This window comes from Pseudophryne corroboree, chromosome 1, assembly GCF_028390025.1.
Source record: "Pseudophryne corroboree isolate aPseCor3 chromosome 1, aPseCor3.hap2, whole genome shotgun sequence".
NCBI classification, from domain to species: Eukaryota; Metazoa; Chordata; class Amphibia; order Anura; family Myobatrachidae; genus Pseudophryne; species Pseudophryne corroboree.
In genome coordinates this window covers 1,245,362,781-1,245,384,267 of record NC_086444.1, presented here as the reverse complement: position 1 = coordinate 1,245,384,267, position 21,487 = coordinate 1,245,362,781, and the positions used below count along the sequence as shown (strand labels likewise).

The 21,487-nt window shown below is 53.4% G+C and overlaps 1 protein-coding gene across 1 annotated transcript in view; it reads left to right on the top strand.

The window, feature by feature from the left end:
- Window positions 1–21,487, top strand: part of MOGS (mannosyl-oligosaccharide glucosidase) — a 93,222-nt gene that overhangs the window by 50,758 nt on the left and 20,977 nt on the right. Inside the window, exon 4 of the mRNA XM_063925713.1 lies at window positions 4,207–4,385. Within this exon, the coding sequence (XP_063781783.1) occupies window positions 4,207–4,385 (179 nt within the window). The remainder of the gene's footprint in view (window positions 1–4,206; window positions 4,386–21,487) is intronic.

Genomic DNA, 21,487 nt, shown 5'->3' with positions numbered 1-21,487 from the left:
CCGGGCACAGCGCCCTCCTCACACCCTGCCAGTAACTAATATCTGACCCTCTGTCCCCTCATCTCTGTCACATCCCCCGGGCACAGCGCCCTCCTCACACCCTGCCAGTAACTAATATCTGACCGTCTGTCCCCTCATCTCTGCCACATCCCCCGGGCACAGCGCCCTCCTCACACCCTGCCAGTAACTAATATCTGACCCTCTGTCCCCTCAGCTCTGCCACATCCCCCGGGCACAGCGCCCTCCTCACGCCCTGCCAGTAACTAATATCTGACCCTCTGTCCCCTCAGCTCTGCCACATCCCCCGGGCACAGCGCCCTCCTCACGCCCTGCCAGTAACTAATATCTGACCCTCTGTCCCCTCAGCTCTGTCACATCCCCCGGGCACAGCGCCCTCCTCACGCCCTGCCAGTAACTAATATCTGACCCTCTGTCCTCTCAGCTCTACCACATCCCCCGGGCACAGCGCCCTCCTCACACCCTGCCAGTAACTAATATCTGACCCTCTGTCCCCTCATCTCTGTCACATCCCCCGGGCACAGCGCCCTCCTCACACCCTGCCAGTAACTAATATCTGACCCTCTGTCCCCTCATCTCTGCCACATCCCCCGGGCACAGCGCCCTCCTCACACCCTGCCAGTAACTAATATCTGACCCTCTGTCCCCTCAGCTCTGCCACATCCCCCGGGCACAGCGCCCTCCTCACACCCTGCCAGTAACTAATATCTAACCCTCTGTCCCCTCAGCTCTGCCACATCCCCCGGGCACAGCGCCCTCCTCACGCCCTGCCAGTAACTAATATCTGACCTCTGTCCCCTCAGCTCTGCCACATCCCCCGGGCACAGCGTCCTCCTCACGCCCTGCCAGTAACTAATATCTGACCCTCTGTCCTCTCAGCTCTGCCACATCCCCCAGGCACAGCGCCCTCCTCACGCCCTGCCAGTAACTAATATCTGACCCTCTGTCCTCTCAGCTCTGCCACATCCCCCGGGCACAGCGCCCTCCTCACGCCCTGCCAGTAACTAATATCTGACCTTCTGTCCCCTCAGCTCTGTCACATCCCCCGGGCACAGCGCCCTCCTCACGCCCTGCCAGTAACTAATATCTGACCCTCTGTCCTCTCAGCTCTGCCACATCCCCCGGGCACAGCGCCCTCCTCACGCCCTGCCAGTAACTAATATCTGACCCTCTGTCCTCTCAGCTCTGCCACATCCCCCGGGCACAGCGCCCTCCTCACGCCCTGCCAGTAACTAATATCTGACCTTCTGTCCCCTCAGCTCTGTCACATCCCCCGGGCACAGCGCCCTCCTCACGCCCTGCCAGTAACTAATATCTGACCTTCTGTCCCCTCAGCTCTGCCACATCCCCCGGGCACAGCGCCCTCTGTCCCCTCAGCTCTGTCACATCCCCCGGGCACAGCGCCCTCCTCACGCCCTGCCAGTAACTAATATCTGACTCTCTGTCCCCTCAGCTCTGCCACATCCCCCGGGCACAGCGCCCTCCTCACGCCCTGCCAGTAACTAATATCTGACCCTCTGTCCCCTCAGCTCTGTCACATCCCCCGGGCACAGCGCCCTCCTCACGCCCTGCCAGTAACTAATATCTGACCCTCTGTCCTCTCAGCTCTGCCACATCCCCCGGGCACAGCGCCCTCCTCACGCCCTGCCAGTAACTAATATCTAACCCTCTGTCCCCTCAGCTCTGCCACATCCCCCGGGCACAGCGCCCTCCTCACGCCCTGCCAGTAACTAATATCTGACCCTCTGTCCCCTCAGCTCTGCCACATCCCCCGGGCACAGCGCCCTCCTCACACCCTGCCAGTAACTAATATCTGACCCTCTGTCCTCTCAGCTCTGCCACATCCCCCGGGCACAGCGCCCTCCTCACGCCCTGCCGCTAACTAATATCTGACCCTCTGTCCCCTCAGCTCTGCCACATCCCCCGGGCACAGCGCTCCCTCCTCACACCCTGCCAGTAACTAATATCTGACCCTCTGTCCCCTCAGCTCTGTCACATCCCCCGGGCACAGCGCCCTCCTCACACCCTGCCAGTAACTAATATCTGACCCTCTGTCCTCTCAGCTCTGTCACATCCCCCGGGCACAGCGCCCTCCTCACACCCTGCCAGTAACTAATATCTGACCCTCTGTCCCCTCAGCTCTGCCACATCCCCCGGGCACAGCGCCCTCCTCACGCCCTGCCAGTAATTAGTATCTGACCCTCTGTCCCCTCAGCTCTGCCACATCCCCCGGGCACAGCGTCCTCCTCATACCCTGCCAGTAACTAATATCTGACCCTCTGTCCTCTCAGCTCTGCCACATCCCCCGGGCACAGCGCCCTCCTCACGCCCTGCCACTAACTAATATCTGACCCTCTGTCCCCTCAGCTCTGCCACATCCCCCGGGCACAGCGCCCTCCTCACGCCCTGCCAGTAACTAATATCTGACCCTCTGTCCCCTCAGCTCTGCCACATCCCCCGGGCACAGCGCCCTCCTCACGCCCTGCCAGTAACTAATATCTGACCCTCTGTCCCCTCAGCTCTGCCACATCCCCCGGGCACAGCGCCCTCCTCACACCCTGCCAGTAACTAATATCTGACCCTCTGTCCCCTCAGCACTGCCACATCCCCCGGGCACAGCGCCCTCCTCACACCCTGCCAGTAACTAATATCTGACCCTCTGTCCCCTCAGCTCTGCCACATCCCCCGGGCACAGCGCCCTCCTCACGCCCTGCCAGTAACTAATATCTGACCCTCTGTCCCCTCAGCTCTGCCACATCCCCCGGGCACAGCGCCCTCCTCACGTCCTGCCAGTAACTAATATCTGACCCTCTGTCCTCTCAGCTCTGCCACATCCCCCGGGCACAGCGCCCTCCTCACGCCCTGCCAGTAACGAATATCTGACCCTCTGTCCCCTCAGCTCTGCCACATCCCCCGGGCACAGCGCCCTCCTCACGCCCTGCCACTAACTAATATCTGACCTTCTGTCCCCTCAGCTTTGCCACATCCCCCGGGCACAGCGCCCTCCTCACACCCTGCCAGTAACTAATATCTGACCCTCTGTCCCCTCAGCTCTGCCACATCCCCCGGGCACAGCGCCCTCCTCACACCCTGCCAGTAACTAATATCTGACCCTCTGTCCTCTCAGCTCTGCCACATCCCCCGGGCACAGCGCCCTCCTCACGCCCTGCCACTAACTAATATCTGACCTGTCCCCTCAGCTCTGCCACATCCCCCGGGCACAGCGCCCTCCTCACGTCCTGCCAGTAACTAATATCTGACCCTCTGTCCCCTCAGCTCTGCCACATCCCCCGGGCACAGCGCCCTCCTCACGTCCTGCCAGTAACTAATATCTGACCCTCTGTCTCCTCAGCTCTGTCACATCCCCCGGGCACAGCGCCCTCCTCACACCCTGCCAGTAACTAATATCTGACCCTCTGTCCCCTCAGCTCTGCCACATCCCCCGGGCACAGCGCCCTCCTCACACCCTGCCAGTAACTAATATCTGACCCTCTGTCCTCTCAGCTCTGTCACATCCCCCGGGCACAGCGCCCTCCTCATACCCTGCCAGTAACTAATATCTGACCCTCTGTCCTCTCAGCTCTGCCACATCCACCGGGCACAGCGCCCTCCTCAAACCCTGCCAGTAACTAATATCTGACCCTCTGTCCCCTCAGCTCTACCACATCCCCCGGGCACAGCGCCCTCCTCACGCCCTGCCAGTAACTAATATCTGACCCTCTGTCCCCTCAGCTCTGCCACATCCCCCGGGCACAGCGCCCTCCTCACGCCCTGCCAGTAACTAATATCTGACCCTCTGTCCCCTCAGCTCTGCCACATCCCCCGGGCACAGCGCCCTCCTCACACCCTGCCAGTAACTAATATCTTACCCTCTGTCCCCTCGGCTCTGCCACATCCCCCGGGCACAGCGCCCTCCTCACGCCCTGCCAGTAACTAATATCTGACCCTCTGTCCCCTCAGCTCTGCCACATCCCCCGGGCACAGCGCCCTCCTCACGCCCTGCCAGTAACTAATATCTTACCCTCTGTCCCCTCGGCTCTGCCACATCCCCCGGGCACAGCGCCCTCCTCACGCCCTGCCAGTAACTAATATCTGACCCTCTGTCCCCTCAGCTCTGCCACATCCCCCGGGCACAGCGCCCTCCTCACGCCCTGCCAGTAACTAATATCTGACCCTCTGTCCCCTCAGGACCCGTCCGCCCCTGGACAGCTGGTTTCGCTCCTGTTTTATGTCGCTACAGATGGGCAAGGTTCCCTGACGCCCCATACAGATGGAAGAGGGCACCTGAGCTATGTGACGGGCACATCTGAGGAGTTGGGGGGTTTTACTCTCCGATTTCCCAAGCCCGAAGGTATCGGACACATAAGGTATTCTAGGCTCTTATACGGTGATTTCCCGGTGTGAGGACACTTACAGGGGGTAAGGGTGGGACTGCGGGTGACAGAGATACTCCTATTACTGTGATTTCCCAGTGTGAGGACACTTACAGGGGGTAAGGGTGGGACTGCGGGTGACAGAGATACTCCTATTACTGTGATTTCCCGGTGTAAGGACACTTACAGGGGGTAAGGGTGGGGCTGCGGGTGACAGAGATACTCCTATTACTGTGATTTCCCGGTGTAAGGACACTTACAGGGGGTAAGGGTGGGGTTGCGGGTGACAGAGATACACCTATTACTGTGATTTCCCGGTGTGAGGACACTTACAGGGGGTAAGGGTGGGGCTGCGGGTGACAGAGATACACCTATTACTGTGATTTCCCGGTGTGAGGACACTTACAGGGGGTAAGGTTGGGGCTGCGGGTGACAGAGATACACCTATTGCTGTGATTTCCCGGTGTAAGGACACTTACAGGGGGTTAAGGGTGGGGCTGCGGGTGACAGAGATACACCTATTGCTGTGATTTCCCGGTGTCAGGACACTTACAGGGGGTAAGGGTGGGGCTGCGGGTGACAGAGATACACCTATTGCTGTTATTTCCCAGTGTAAGGACACTTACAGGGGGTTAAGGGTGGGGCTGCGGGTGACAGAGATACACCCATCACTGTGATTTCCCGGTGTCAGGACACTTACAGGGGGTAAGGGTGGGGCTGCGGGTGACAGAGATACACCTATTGCTGTTATTTCCCAGTGTAAGGACACTTACAGGGGGTTAAGGGTGGGGCTGCGGGTGACAGAGATACACCCATCACTGTGATTTCCCGGTGTCAGGACACTTACAGGGGGTAAGGGTGGGGCTGCGGGTGACAGAGATACACCTATTGCTGTTATTTCCCAGTGTAAGGACACTTACAGGGGGTTAAGGGTGGGGCTGCGGGTGACAGAGATACACCCATCACTGTGATTTCCCGGTGTCAGGACACTTACAGGGGGTAAGGGTGGGACTGTGGGTGACAAAGATACTCCTATTACTGTGATTTCCCGGTGTCAGGACACTTACAGGGGTTAGATACAGCTTCGGAATTCTCATGCCAAGGCACCATTTTGAAATGGACAAATTGACACAAAGCTTTTATTTTTCTAACGAATAATTGCAGTACTAGGCACCATTTTCAAATGAATTACCGGCTAGGCTCTGTGTCTGGAAATAGGTATTTTGATTGTAATGTTATGTGCCGCAGTGCCAGCTAGACGTGCAGAGAGCACAGTGTCCGTTCTGGGTGTAGGTGCTGGTCAGTGAGGGGTGTATATTACACTATCTGTAGCAGTGCATTAGATCTAATACTCTGCATCCTCCCTGGTCAGCACCCTGCTCCTAGAGTGGGCACTAAGTACTGCAGGGCTTTGCGTGCCGCACTGTGGAGGAGTGTGCTGCAGCTCTGGAGGTTTAGTTATCCCCCCAGTTCACTGCACCAGTGGGGCTCAGTGCCGCACGCTGAGGGCGAGAGCTTAGCTCCTAGTGCCCCGGCACTGCAGGGCTGTGTTTCCAAATCCCAGCCCTGACCATTGGGCATGGTGCATAAAACATAAAGATATTTGTGTAAAAGGTATGTGCAGCAGTGATCCAGGAACGCAGGTGTATGTAACATGCAGGTATTTATGGTTTATTAGCAGGTGAGCTCAGCAGGGACAGGATTGTGTGTGGGACTTGTAATGATGTTACTCGTGCACATTTATTACATGAGAAGGAGCTAACACTGGACATTGCTATACACTGTGCATCCTGCAATAAAAGTGCAATTCCCATGAACCCCACAAATATCCCTCTTTCATCAGACACTGCACGCTGGTGCAAATCCAAGCCTAAAGCTGAAGACGACGTCCGTACACTGCTTGTTCTAGCAGCCCACCGCACCGGAAAACACTCCGGACGCTGTTTTCCTCCGCGTAATGTAATGATCTCAGGGCCAAACAGGTCAAATATTTACCACAATCAGAGATAATCATCGATGAGGAAACAGTCGTGCCATCAAAATAAAAGGTGACACCGGAACCCCTGTAACGTTGCGTCACGTGAACTCCAGCGCACAAACGCCAAAGCCTTGACTGCTCTAAGGACCCCCACACATAAGCAATCTATTGGGGCAGTTTGGCAAATCTGCAATATAATAATAATAATAGTTATTTATATAGCGCTCTCTCTCCAATAGGACTCAAGGCGCTCAGACAGAATGAACATAATACAGTACAGAAGCCACGCTATTCATTAAATACAGAGAGCGTGTGCCCTTATCAGGAGTTCCTGGATAATACTCCATTCCTAAGTGCAGTGAAAGTAGTTCATTCTCATTCCTAATATTTAGGCGTTCAAATCCCTGTTCACCTTTGTGACAGGACGGTACCGTATGGAAGCACTCGCCGCTTGCCGCGTCCCGTCGACTGCGCACAGAATGGAAGGTCAAGCCGCACGAGGCCTGACCACATAGGGGATTCCCGCTTACCGTCAGTAACCGCCTGTTACTGACTCCACCCACTGCGCTGTGGGCGGGTTCTCGCTGCCACCACCAAACTCCTAACCTGCCGTGGCGTTTGGAACCACGGTTCTGCTCTGTATGTGCCGACGCACTGCTTTACCACAGCTGTGTGGTGCCGACGAATCCCCACTAGCCACTTGCTAGGCCTCTACCGGTAGCTGGCGGAAGGCGGAGCTTGGAGACGCTAGGTGCTTCGCTGGACAGCCGGAGGACGGGGCTAGGTTTGGCCTAACCCTGTTGGTCACAAGATGAAGCAGTCTTCTTGAGGCAAAGATGTTTATTTGCTCAATAGTTCTAAAGAGAACCCTTCCCTATTGCTAGGAGCAACAGCATACAATCAGATGTTTCAGCAGAATAAAGATGGTACAACTACAACTCTGGAGGCACGCAGGTCTCCTTTTTATGTCAGTTTTCCACACAGTATCACAGGGGGGTAAGCCCTCCCTGTCTTCTCCAACCAATCAGGTTATTTTACAAAATACCAATAAATTACATTTTACAAGGATATAAGTGCAATAAAACAATATCCTCCTTCCTGTCACCCAGACAACGTTTGGTATCAGATTAACATTCACTATTGATAAATTTATCACATATCTTCAAAATACAGATGTTTCTGGTCATTCACATCTCCAGGCAATCCCAGTGTTTAAGATTACAACAGGAATGGCTACAATACAAACAAACAGTCTTCCTTCCTTTATCTTCCATTCAGGGATCGTATATCAAATCCAAGCCCATAAACCCAATGATTAGCATCTCTCTCTAAGGAACTTACACATCAAAAGGTATTGTCCTTCACACCTCTCTGATAGAACAGGGCCATTAGCATGCCACTTCCTATTTCCAGAGGATAAGAGATGCGTATTCAGACATCTATAGTAACTGCATTTTTCCTTTAAATATACACCAAGCCTGTCTTGAATATAAAATAGATACAGTTAAACATGCATTCCTGCAATAGTGCACAGAGCACTACATATGACATGTTAAAAGTAAAACACATGATTCAACAAACTTTTAAACAGTCCGCAACATGGCGCTGGGCACGAGGGTTAACCCCCTTCAGTGCCGCAGACGCCATTACACGTGTGGCTGGCTAGTCTCTCCGGCCACATTCCTTCCCCCCCATTCAAGCGGGTCAACCAGGGACCCATGTCCCAACGATTTGGGTCCTGTCTCCTCCCACATGGTGCCCCAGGCACTGCACCTCCGTCATACCTAACTGGCAACTGTCTGCCCTAACCGTCAGACCTGCCCTCCAATCCTCTTCTGTCGACCTATGACTCGGGAAACCTACCCTGTCACCTAGGCCTACTCCTTCCTCCTCGTCCGCTACCTGTGCCACAGGGATGGCGGCCAGACCACCAGCCTCTGGATCCTGTGTGGCATCCACTACAGGGAGGCTGCGTGTCTTCCCCGATCTACGGTGCACAGGCAGGGGACCTGCTATGTCCACAGCAACTTGCTGCAAGGGTTCTCCTATGGGCAGAGGCCCAAAGACAACACAAACGCTGGAGTGCCCCGGCGGCCAACGCATGGCACCAGCCTTACATTTGGTCTGGGCGTCATCCGACATTCCAGACCAGGGTAAGCTCTGTGTCAGGCACTTCAGGGTACGGTCTGTCTCCGGGTTACTGTCCAAAGGGGTTTCACTGGCAACCGACACCGGTTGCGCAGGAACTTTCCCTGAGGGGACCAGTTGGACACATTCCCTATCTGGTCTATCCCCTCCCACTTTCCTGTCTACCCTGTACCTTAACCCTTCCCGCCAGGTCAAACTTCCTGCCCCAACCCTGTCAAGGCCGCTGCCAGAGTGGCGCCTCATGCCTTTCGGGGATGGGTCAGAGAGTTGAGCCTCCCTAAACTCCTGCCTGTGGCCCTCAATCTCTCCTAAATTGGGACACTCTACAAGGGGATCTAGGTGGGGACTACTAGGGTCAGTCTGGTAGGGGTCAGTCATGGAAAAATCAGTGTGGTTTCTCATACTCACCGCCGGAGTTGGCAAACCACTTGGGTCAGGAGCATCATTGGGCACCCCCACAGGATCACACGAGCTGGAACCAACATCCTCTGCGTTGCTAGGGGACGTAGGCATACCAGAGGCAAAAGGCATGCGGGGTCGATGTACTGATCTAGCCGCTGTGATCTTTTCCTCTGGGCTGGTTGATGCTGTGGTTGGCTGTGCTGGCAGTTGTCTAGCAGCTGTAGTCTTTTCCTCTGGGCTGTGCTGTGCTGGAGTAGCTGATGTCAACGGTGGTTTTGGAACTTGACTCCGGGGAATGGCGCCAACAAACATAGTGACGATCCCACCACCCAGATCATTTCCTAGGACCACATCAGTTGGGAGACCATCCATGACGGCAACTTCTCGCAACTCTGGTCCAGCTCCCCAGTCCAGGTAGACTCTTGCCATGGGAACCGCTTTTTCTGTTCCTTCTGCCAGGGTGACCGTGGCAGTGCGACCCTGCAATACTACAGCAGGATCTATAAGGTGGGGTCTCACCACAGTGATTGAGGCCCCAGAGTCTCTTAGGCCTTCTCCCTGCAGGGGTCCCACGTGGACTGGCTGCAGGTGCCTCCACATGTTGTGTAGGGGCTGTTTGGCCATGCAGGTGACTCTCTCCGCAGAGTGCACCTGTCTCTCGCCACACTCCATCGGACTGACTGGAGGGGGAACAGTCTCTGTAGGCTCATCTCCTCTCGTCAAACAAGCGATCCGGGCTCCAGCACTCGGATTTGGGGCACGAGTCTGGGGTGCTTGGGATGCAGGACAGTTCATCCTCAGATGTCCGATTTTCCCACAGCCGTAGCACTTCTTCTCCAGTCGTGGCACCGATGATCTCTGATCAGTTGCAGGGACGCTGCGGTGCGGTTGCTGGCCAAGAGCACCCGGGTTGGACGATGCTTGTCTTTGGGGGTGATGAGCTGAAGAGGGGGGTCCCCTTGGTGGTACAGTCTGTTGGAGCTGGCTGCTGGCGGGGCGCTTCTGCCCCCGTGGCCGAATTGCCACATATTTGTCGGCTAATTGGGCAGCCATTTTTAAGCTGGGTGGCTCCCGATCTAGCACCCACTCATTCACTTCTTGGGCGCACCTGCGGTAGAACTGCTCCCTGCAGATCAGGTCGATCAGTGCGTCTCATGTAGTGGCTTCCGAATCCTTCACCCACTTCACCACGTACTGCCGCAGCTGGGTGGCGAACTGCTCATGGGTGCTGCTAGGATTCTTGGGCAAGTCTCTGAACTTCTTCCTGTAAGACTCTGGAGTGATGAAGAATCGCTGGAGGAGGGCCTTCGCGACTTCGTCGTAGTTCCCACAGTCCTCCGTCGCCACTCCTCGATAGGCCTCCAAGGCCTCTCCATGCAGAGTGGGCACAAGGTGTCTCACCCACTCTGACTTGGGTAGATCATGTAATTTGCAAGTCCTTTCAAAAACTTGTAAATGTCCATCAATGTCCCCATCACTGTCTGCAAACTTGGCAAACTGAATACGTCCTGATCTGTGTACAACAGCTGACAACGGCTCCCGGGGTACCACGGCCTGTGATGCCCGCTCCGCATGCCACATCCGAATGACAAGCATGCGTTCTTGCTCCGTTGCCCTTTCCCCCAATTCCGCTAGCCGATCTGCTAGGGTATCCGGGCCGCCCCCCCTGGGACGTTGGGATCCAGGCCATGCTAGGGATTGCTGGGAAACATTGCTGCGGTGAGAGAGGGCGGGGCTTGTGGTTCTCACCGGTTCCTTACGAAGGTCCACTGTTGGGCCGTCCTCTGCGATGCTGACGCCGTCAGTGCTTTCCACCTCCGCCCGATGAGACTCCTCCACGCTCCTGAGCGCCGCCTTCATGACGCTTCTGGACGCGTTGGAAGGGATATCCACACCCTTCTACTGGCACACGATCTCCAGATCGCCCTTGGACATTCCGTTGAATTCCGCCATCTTGTGCGTTCTCCTGCGCTGCAGTTACTCCTCTTCTGAGTAACTCGGCTTCTCCAATCGGGTGATGAAAAGCCGCCTGGGAATATCCCACCACTATGCCACCAATTTCTGTGACAGGACGGTACCGTACGGAAGCACTCGCCGCTTGCCGCGTCCCGTCGACTGCGCACAGAATGGAAGGTCAAGCCGCACGAGGCCTGACCACATAGGGGATTCCCGCTTACCGTCAGTAACCGCCTGTTACTGACTCCACCCACTGCGCTGTGGGCGGGTTCTCGCTGCCACCACCAAACTCCTAACCTCCCGTGGCGTTTGGAACCACGGTTCTGCTCTGTATGTGCCGACGCACTGCTTTACCACAGCTGTGTGGTGCCGACGAATCCCCACTAGCCACTTGCTGGGCCTCTACCGGTAGCTGGCGGAAGGCGGAGCTTGGAGACGCTAGGTGCTTCCCTGGACAGCCGGAGGACGGGGCTAGGTTTGGCCTAACCCTGTTGGTCACAAGATGAAGCAGTCTTCTTGAGGCAAAGATGTTTATTTGCTCAATAGTTCTAAAGAGAACCCTTCCCTATTGCTAGGGGCAACAGCATACAATCAGATGTTTCAGCAGAATAATATGGTATAACTACAACTCTGGAGGCACGCAGGTCTCCTTTTTATGTCAGTTTTCCACACAGTATCACAGGGGGGTAAGCCCTCCCTGTCTTCTCCAACCAATCAGGTTATTTTACAAAATACCAATAAATTACATTTTACAAGGATATAAGTGCAATAAAACAATATCCTCCTTCCTGTCACCCAGACAACGTTTGGTATCAGATTAACATTCACTATTGATAAATTTATCACATATCTTCAAAATACAGATGTTTCTGGTCATTCACATCTCCAGGCAATCCCAGTGTTTAAGATTACAACAGGAATGGCTACAATACAAACAAACAGTCTTCCTTCCTTTATCTTCCATTCAGGGATCGTATATCAAATCCAAGCCCATAAACCCAATGATTAGCATCTCTCTCTAAGGAACTTACACATCAAAAGGTATTGTCCTTCACACCTCTCTGATAGAACAGGGCCATTAGCATGCCACTTCCTATTTCCAGAGGATAAGAGATGCGTATTCAGACATCTATAGTAACTGCATTTTTCCTTTAAATATACACCAAGCCTGTCTTGAATATAAAATAGATACAGTTAAACATGCATTCCTGCAATAGTGCACAGAGCACTACATATGACATGTTAAAAGTAAAACACATGATTCAACAAACTTTTAAACAGTCCGCAACATGGCGCTGGGCACGAGGGTTAACCCCTTCAGTGCCGCAGACGCCATTACACGTGTGGCTGGCTAGTCTCTCCGGCCACAACCTTCATAACATATATGCTTTGAATTTACCCCATTAATACTGAAAATCTCTAAGCTCTTAAAGGGTTTGGGTTTCACTTCCGCTCTCGTTAAATGGGGAGATTTGCGGCGTTGGAACACGTTATATTCCCCAAGTTATTGTATAGTATGCAGATGCTCCCGCTATGACTAGTGAGTTCTGACTTGAAACTTTTATACACCATATTCCAGAAATTTCTTTGGAAAAATGGTAAATCCCGTGTAGCACGCATAAAATTACAGTCATCTAGACAACATGGTGGCTTTGGCCTCCCCGATCGTTTACTCTATACCTATGAACTATTTTTTAGCTACGCCTCAGACTGGAACAGAGTATTTATACTGATTATGAACTAGATTCTGCATTGTTGCACCCATTCTCACCTAATGCTCTCCTGCGTGCTCCGAAGGTTTAAAATACCCTTAAAATTCTTTTTGATCCCTCTCTTTAAAGATATATACGTTCCATGGCTAGCTGCTAACAAGATACTAAACCGAAACCCTGGTTACTCCAATCATATGTCCCTATGGGGTAACCCTCTCTTCACTCCAGGCATGGAACGTCCAGCCCTTTGCAGACTTTTCCACAAAGGTGTCCGCTCTACGGCGGATGTTTTCAACCCGGATGGGAAGCTTTATTCCGTCCTATCCCTGCAAGAGAAATATGGACTTACGCCACACTTTACCTTCCCTATTTCCAAATCAAGCTGTGACAGGACGGTACCGTACGAAAGCACTCGTCGCTTTCGCGTCCCGTTGACTGCGCACAGACTGGAAGGTCAAGCCGCACGAGGCCTGACCACATAGGGGATTCCCGCTTACCGTCAGTAACCGCCTGTTACTGACCACCCACTGCGCTGTGGGCGGGTTCTCGCTGCCACCACCAAACTCCTAACCTGCCGTGGCGTTTGGAACCACGGTTCTGCTCTGTATGTGCCGATGCACTGCTTTACCACAGCTGTGTGGTGCTGACGAATCCCCACTAGCCACTTGCTAGGCCTCTGCCGGTAGCTGGTGGAAGGCGGAGCTTGGAGACGTCAGGTGCTTCCCTGGACAGCCGGAGAACGGGGCTAGGTTTGGCCTAACCCTGTAGGTCACAAGATGAAGCAGTCTTCTTGAGGCAAAGGTGTTTATTGCTCAAATAACCTTTAAAAAGGCTCCTCCCTATTGCTAGGGGCAACAGCATACAATCAAGATGTTTTCAGCAGAAGAAGATGTTACAATCCACACTCCTATGGGCCAACTGCCCTTCTTTTATCCCTCTCCAAGACCCCTTACCACAGGGGGTAAGCCCGCCCTGTGGTGCACAACCAATCAATGTTTACCCATGAGCTGTGCATGCTCTGGTCTCATGCACACCTAACATTGTTCCCTATGGACAGTGGGGAGTGGTCGGTCTCCTTTGTCTCTCCCATCTGGGAGAGCAGGGTACTCCCACGGTGCCGTTCAGTCTGGCTGGGGGGAGGTTTTCCCTCCTAAACTGACTTCCAGAAACCTGCCCGGGACCCCTCTCACTGCCTGCAGCCTGGATTTGGGCTCCAGAGCTGGGCAGCCTGGCTCCCTGGTCCAGGTTTCTTGGCACTACGGCTGATCTCCATGGAGCTCCAAGAAACCACTCAGCTTGTTTCATAGCTAAGCTGCTTCTCTTTCTCCCTGTACCTCTTGGAACTGTGAGGCTGGATGGGAAAACATTCCGTTTTTGGGGAAAAGGTCTGGGAGAATCCATCAGCCTGCACAGCTATGGATTCCCCCCTCCTGGGACACACAATCAAGTAAGTGCACTTTCTCTTTAAATACATTACATTTTAAATCACACTGTACATTTCCCTCTAAATATACACTGAGCCTGTGCCTTGCACAGACTCTACATACTCAGGCACTGCAGTGCCTTCCCTAGCCCTGCAGCCTGGCTGCTAGGGCTCTCCCTCTCAGTGCTGGAGGTATGGGGCTGGCTTCCCCCATCCTCCAGCCTGCTTTCCTGCCTCTGGGGTTCCATGGAGCTGGCTCTCCCTGTCCCCCCAGTGTGGCACTAACCAGTGGCCTCGCCGCACGCAGTGGCGCACCCCCCTGTACCGAAGTCCGGCGGCCCGGGACACTTGTCCCGGCCGCCGGGACCCTGGCTTGTTTCAGCGCTGAGGTGCCGGGAGCGTAGCTCCCGGACCCCAGTGCTTCACCATCCTGCTCGGCAGCCTAATTTGCCCACGCCGCTAGGGAGCCGGCTAGTCCGGTCCCCCACGAGCGGCGCCTGTCTTGTGGCCTCGCTGCAGCGTCGGCGGGGAGCCGGGGCTGCAGCGCACCCCCCTCGCCGGCTAGCAGCCCGGGACGTCCGTCCCGGCTGCTGCGGCTGGCCACCTGTGCTGGGCTGAGGCGCTGGGAGCAGAGCTCCCGGCCCCCAGCGGCGGCTCTCACAGAGAGCACTGCAGCGGGAGCCGAGCTCCCAGCCGCAGCGCTCACCCTTCTCCCCGGCGCGCACACTCCAGTGCGCCCGGGGCTACACTGACCGCTGCCGGGAGCGGAGCTCCCGGACTCCGGCGGTCAGCGGCTGCCTCCTCTCCCCCGGCGCGCACACACTGCTGAGCGCGCCGGGGGCTGTCCTCCCTGCCGTGGTCTCCGGAGAGGTCCGGGACCACGGCACAGTTTAAAATACATTTTTGACATTAATAAAACACGGCGCCTAGCGCCCACAATACATTTTTCAAATCTGGCGCCAAGCGCCCTTTGTCCTTAAAAATGGCGCCGGGCACTAGGGATTAACCCCTTCAGTGCCAGGGCGGCCATTTGCCTCGTGGCTGGGGGTCTCTCCGGCCACAAAAGCATTCTATAAACTCGATGGTTGGTCTTGCACCTAATAAAGGAGCCCCAGATGAGATAGATACGCTCTTACAATTTTTACTTCATAACACTTAGAAGACGAAATTTCTTTACTAATAACTTTTCTGACACCTCCTGCTTAAACCCAACACCAAGACGAGATCTCTTCATCTATAATTGACTCATGGTCTATTGACATTCCGTCGGTGATGCAAGGTGATGTTTTTAAATATTACGATAAACTGATGCGTTCCTTACGATCATCTTTGCTACAAGAAGTGCATTCTAAGACGGTACATAGGTTTAATATAATGAAAATATATATTTCAAGGACGGCTGTAGTCAGAAAATCTGACTCGCTGTTTATACTGTATGCACCCAACAAGCTGGGTGCTCCTGCTTCTAAGCAGACGATTGCTCGTTGGATTTGTAGCACAATTCAACTTGCACATTCTGTGGCAGGCCTGCCACAGCCAAAATCTGTAAAAGCCCATTCCACAAGGAAAGTGGGCTCATCTTGGGCGGCTGCCCGAGGGGTCTCGGCTTTACAACTTTGCCGAGCTGCTACTTGGTCAGGGGCACACCCTGACTGAGGAGGACCTGGAGTTCTCTCATTCGGTGCTGCAGAGTCATCCGCACTCTCCCGCCCGTTTGGGAGCTTTGGTATAATCCCCATGGTCCTGACGGAGTCCCCAGCATCCACTAGGACGTTAGAGAAAATAAGATTTTACTTACCGATAAATCTATTTCTCGTAGTCCGTAGTGGATGCTGGGCGCCCATCCCAAGTGCGGATTGTCTGCAATACTTGTACATAGTTATTGTTACAAAAAAATCGGGTTGTTTCTTGTTGTGAGCCGTCTGTTCAGAGGCTCCTACGTTGTCATACTGTTAACTGGGTTCAGATCACAAGTTGTACGGTGTGATTGGTGTGGCTGGTATGAGTCTTACCCGGGATTCAAAATCCTTCCTTATTGTGTACGCTCGTCCGGGCACAGTATCCTAACTGAGGCTTGGAGGAGGGTCATAGGGGGAGGAGCCAGTGCACACCACCTGATCCTAAAGCTTTATTTTTGTGCCCTGTCTCCTGCGGAGCCGCTAGTCTGCACATCTTTCCCAGGACTCTTGTGCATTGATGCACAGACACTTTTCCTGGTTTTAGGAGGTTCCTGACAAGTTCGGATAACTCCTTGGCTTTTTCCTCCGGAAGAAACACCTTTTTCTGAACCGTGTCCAGAATCATTCCCAGGAACAGCAGACGTGTTGTCGGGGTCAACTGAGATTTTGGAAAATTCAGGATCCACCCGTGTTGTTGCAGCACTACTTGGGTTAGTGCTACTCCGTCCTCCAGCTGTTCTCTGGACCTTGCCCTTATCAGGAGATCGTCCAAGTAAGGGATAATTAATACGCCTCTTCTTCGCAGAAGAATCATCATTTCGGCCATTACCTTGGTAAAGACCCGAGGTGCCGTGGACAATCCAAACGGCAGCGTCTGAAACTGATAATGACAGTTTTGCACCACGAACCTGAGGTACCCTTGATGTGAAGGGCAAATTGGGACATGCAGGTAAGCATCCTTGATGTCCAGGGACACCATAAAGTCCCCTTCTTCCAGATTCGCTATCACTGCTCTGAGTGATTCCATCTTGAACTTGAATTTTTGTATGTACAGGTTCAAAGATTTCAGATTTAGAATAGATCTTACCGAGCCGTCCGGCTTCGGTACCACAAATAGCGTGGAGTAATACCCCTTTTCCTGTTGTAGGAGGGGTACCTTGACTATCACCTGCTGAGAAAACAGCTTGTGAATGGCTTCCAATACCGTCGCCCTGTCTGAGGGAGACGTTGGCAAAGCAGACTTTAGGAACCGGCGAGGGGGAGACTTCTCGAATTCCAACCTGTAACCCTGAGATACTACCTGCAGGATCCAGGGGTCCACCTGTGAGCAAGCCCACTGCGCGCTGAAATTCTTGAGTCGACCCCCCACCGTTCCTGAGTCCGCTTGTAAAGCCCCAGCGTCATGCTGAGGGCTTTGCAGAACCCGCGGAGGGCTTCTGTTCCTGGGAAGGAGCTGCTTGCTGCCCTCTCTGGAGACTGGGCACAAAGTAAAAGCTTTAGGACTAGCTGGTGTGCACTGGCTCCTCCCCCTATGACCCTCCTCCAAGCCTCAGTTAAGATTTTGTGCCCGAACGAGAAGGGTGCAATCTAGGTGGCTCTCCTGAGCTGCTTAGAGTAAAAGTTTAAATAGGTTTTTCTCTATCGTCCTAAGTGGATGCTGGGGTTCCTGAAAGGACCATGGGGAATAGCGGCTCCGCAGGAGACAGGGCACAAAAGTAAAGCTTTTACAGGTCAGGTGGTGTGTACTGGCTCCTCCCCCTATGACCCTCCTCCAGACTCCAGTTAGATTTTTGTGCCCGGCCGAGAAGGGTGCAATTCTAGGTGGCTCTCATAAAGAGCTGCTTAGAGAGTTTAGCTTAGGTTTTTTATTTTACAGTGATTCCTGCTGGCAACAGGATCACTGCAACGAGGGACAGAGGGGAGAAGAAGTGAACTCACCTGCGTGCAGGATGGATTGGCTTCTTGGCTACTGGACATGAAGCTCCAGAGGGACGATCACAGGTACAGCCTGGATGGTCACCGGAGCCACGCCGCCGGCCCCCTCACAGATGCTGAAGCAAGAAGAGGTCCAGAATCGGCGGCTGAAGACTCCTGCAGTCTTCTTAAGGTAGCGCACAGCACTGCAGCTGTGCGCCATTTTCCTCTCAGCACACTTCACACGGCAGTCACTGAGGGTGCAGGGCGCTGGGGGGGGGGCGCCCTGGGAGGCAAATGAAAACCTTTAAAAAGGCTAAAAATACCTCACATATAGCCCCAGAGGCTATATGGAGATATTTACCCCTGCCTAAATGTACTAAATAGCGGGAGACGAGCCCGCCGAAAAAGGGGCGGGGCCTATCTCCTCAGCACACGGCGCCATTTTCTGTCACAGCTCCGCTGGTCAGGAAGGCTCCCAGGTCTCTCCCCTGCACTGCACTACAGAAACAGGGTATAACAGAGAGGGGGGGCAAAATAAATGGCAATATATTAATATAAAAGCAGCTATAAGGGAGCACTTAATCATAAGGCTATCCCTGTCATATATAGCGCTTTTTGGTGTGTGCTGGCAGACTCTCCCTCTGTCTCCCCAAAGGGCTAGTGGGTCCTGTCTTCGTATAGAGCATTCCCTGTGTGTCTGCTGTGTGTCGGTACGTGTGTGTCGACATGTATGAGGACGTTATTGGTGTGGAGGCGGAGCAATTGCCAAATATGAGGATGTCACCTCCTAGGGGGTCGACACCAGAATGGATGCCTTTATTTGTGGAATTACGGGATAGCGTCAACTCGCTTAAGCAGTCGTTTGCCGACATGAGGCGGCCGGACACTCAATTAGTGCCTGTCCAGGCGCCTCAAACACCGTCAGGGGCTGTAAAACGCCCCTTGCCTCAGTCGGTCGACACAGACCCAGACACAGGCACTGATTCCGGTGGTGAAGGTGACGAATCAACCGTATTTTCCAGTAGGGCCACACGTTATATGATTTTGGCAATAAAGGAGATGTTACATTTAGCTGATACTACAGGTACCACTAAACAGGGTATTATGTGGGGTGTGAAAAAACTACCAGTAGTTTTTACCGAATCAGAAGAATTAAATGATGTATGTGATGAAGCGTGGGTTGCCCCGATAAAAAACTGCTAATTTCAAAGAAGTTATTGGCTTTATACCCTTTCCCGCCAGAGGTTAGGGAGCGCTGGGAAACACCTCCTAGGGTGGACAAAGCGCTAACACGCTTATCAAAACAAGTGGCGTTACCCTCTCCTGAGACGGCCGCACTTAAAGATCCATCAGATAGGAGGATGGAAAATATCCAAAAAGGTATATACACACATGCAGGTGTTATACTACGACCAGCTATTGCGACTGCCTGGATGTGCAGTGCTGGGGTAGTTTGGTCAGAGTCCCTGATCGAAAATACTGATACCCTGGACAGGGACAATATTTTACTGTCGTTAGAACAAATAAAGGATGCATTTCTTTATATGCGTGATGCACAGAGAGATATCTGCACACTGGCATCACGGGTAAGTGCTATGTCCATTTCGGCCAGAAGAGCTTTATGGACACGACAGTGGACAGGCGATGCGTAGAGGAGTTATTTGGGGTCGGTCTATCGGATTTGGTGGCCACGGCTACGGCCGGGAAATCCACCTTTCTACCTCAAGTCACTCCCCAACAGAAAAAGGCACCGACCTTTCAACCGCAGCCCTTTCGTTCCTTTAAAAATAAGAGAGCAAAGGGCTATTCATATCTGCCACGAGGCAGAGGACGAGGGAAGAGACAGCAACAGGCAGCTCCTTCCCAGGAACAGAAGCCCTCCCCGGCTTCTACAAAAGCCTCAGCATGACGCTGGGGCTTCGCAAGCGGACTCGGGGGCGGTAGGCGGTCGTCTCAAGAATTACAGCGCGCAGTGGGCTCACTCGCAGGTAAATCCCTGGATCCTGCAGATAATATCTCAGGGGTACAGGTTGAAATTAGAGACAGAGCCACCTCGCCGTTTCCTGAAGTCTGCTTTACCAACGTCCCCCTCAGAAAGGGAGACGGTTTTGGAAGCCATTCACAAGCTGTATTCTCAGCAGGTGATAGTCAAGGTACCTCTTCTACAACAAGGGAAGGGGTATTATTCCACTCTTTTTGTGGTACTGAAGCCGGATGGCTCGGTAAGGCCTATTCTAAATCTGAAGTCCTTGAACCTGTACATAAAGAAGTTCAAGTTCAAGATGGAGTCACTCAGAGCAGTGATAGCGAACCTGGAAGAAGGGGACTTTATGGTATCCTTGGACATCAAGGATGCGTATCTCCACGTTCCAATTACCCCTCACACCAGGGGTACCTCAGGTTCGTTGTACAAAACTGTCACTATCAGTTTCAGACGCTGCCGTTTGGTTTGTCCACGGCACCTCGGGTCTTTACAAAGGTAATGGCCGAGATAATATTTCTTCTTCGAAGAAAAGGCGTATTAATTATCCCATACTTGGACGATCTCCTAATAAGGGCAAGGTCCAGAGAACAGCTAGAGATGGGTTTAGCACTATCTCAAGAGGTGCTAAAGCAGCACGGATGGATTCTGAATATTCCAAAATCCCAATTAATGCCGACAACTCGTCTGCTGTTCCTGGGGATGATTCTGGACACAGTTCAGAAAAAGGTTTTTCTTCCCGAAGAAAAAGCCAAGGAGTTATCTGACCTGGTCAGGAACCTCCTAAAACCAGGAAAGGTGTCTGTACATCAATGCACAAGAGTCCTGGGAAAAAATGGTAGCTTCTTACGAAGCAATCCCTTTCGGCAGATTCCATGCAAAGGGATCTGTTGGACAAATGGTCAGGGTCGCATCTTCAGATGCACCTGCGGATAACCCTGTCGCCGAGGACAAGGGTATCCCTTCTGTGGTGGTTGCAGGAGGCTCATCTATTGGAGGGCCGCAGATTCGGCATGCAGGATTGGATCCTGGTGACCACGGATGCCAGCCTGAGAGGCTGGGGAGCAGTCACACAGGGAAGAAATTTCCAGGGAGTGTGGTCGAGCCTGAAAAAGTCTCTTCACATAAGCATTCTGGAACTAAGAGCAATCTACAATGCTCTAAGCCAGGCGGAACCTCTGCTTCAAGGAAGACCGGTGTTGATCCAGTCGGACAACATCACGGCAGTCGCCCATGTAAACAGACAGGGCGGCACAAGAAGCAGGAGGGCAATGGCAGAAGCTGCCAGGATCCTTCGCTGGGCGGAGAATCACGTGATAGCACTGTCAGCAGTATTCATCCCGGGCGTGGACAACTGGGAAGCAGACTTCCTCAGCAGACACGACCTTCACCCGGGAGAGTGGGGACTTCATCCAGAAGTTTTCCACATGCTATTAAACCGTTGGGTAAAACCAATGGTGGACATGATGGCGTCTCGCCTCAACAAAACACGGGACAGGTATTGCGCCAGGTCAAGAGATCCGCAGGCAATAGCTGTGGACGCGCTGGTAACACCTTGGGTGTACCAGTCGGTATATGTGTTTCCTCCTCTGCCTCTCATACCAAAGGTATTGAGGATTATACGGCAAAGAGGAGTAAGACTAGTGGCTCCGGATTGGCCAAGAAGGACTTGGTACCCGGAACTTCAAGAGATGGTCACGGACGATCCGTGGCCTCTACTTCTGAGAAGGGACCTGCTTCAGCAGGGTCCTTGTCTTTTTCAAGACTTACCGCGGCTGCGTTTGACGGCATGGCGTTTGAATGCCAGATCCTAAAAGGAAAAGGCATTCCAGAAGAAGTCATTCCTACCTTGATAAAGGCAAGGAAGGAAGTCACCGCGAAGCATTATCGCCGTATTTGG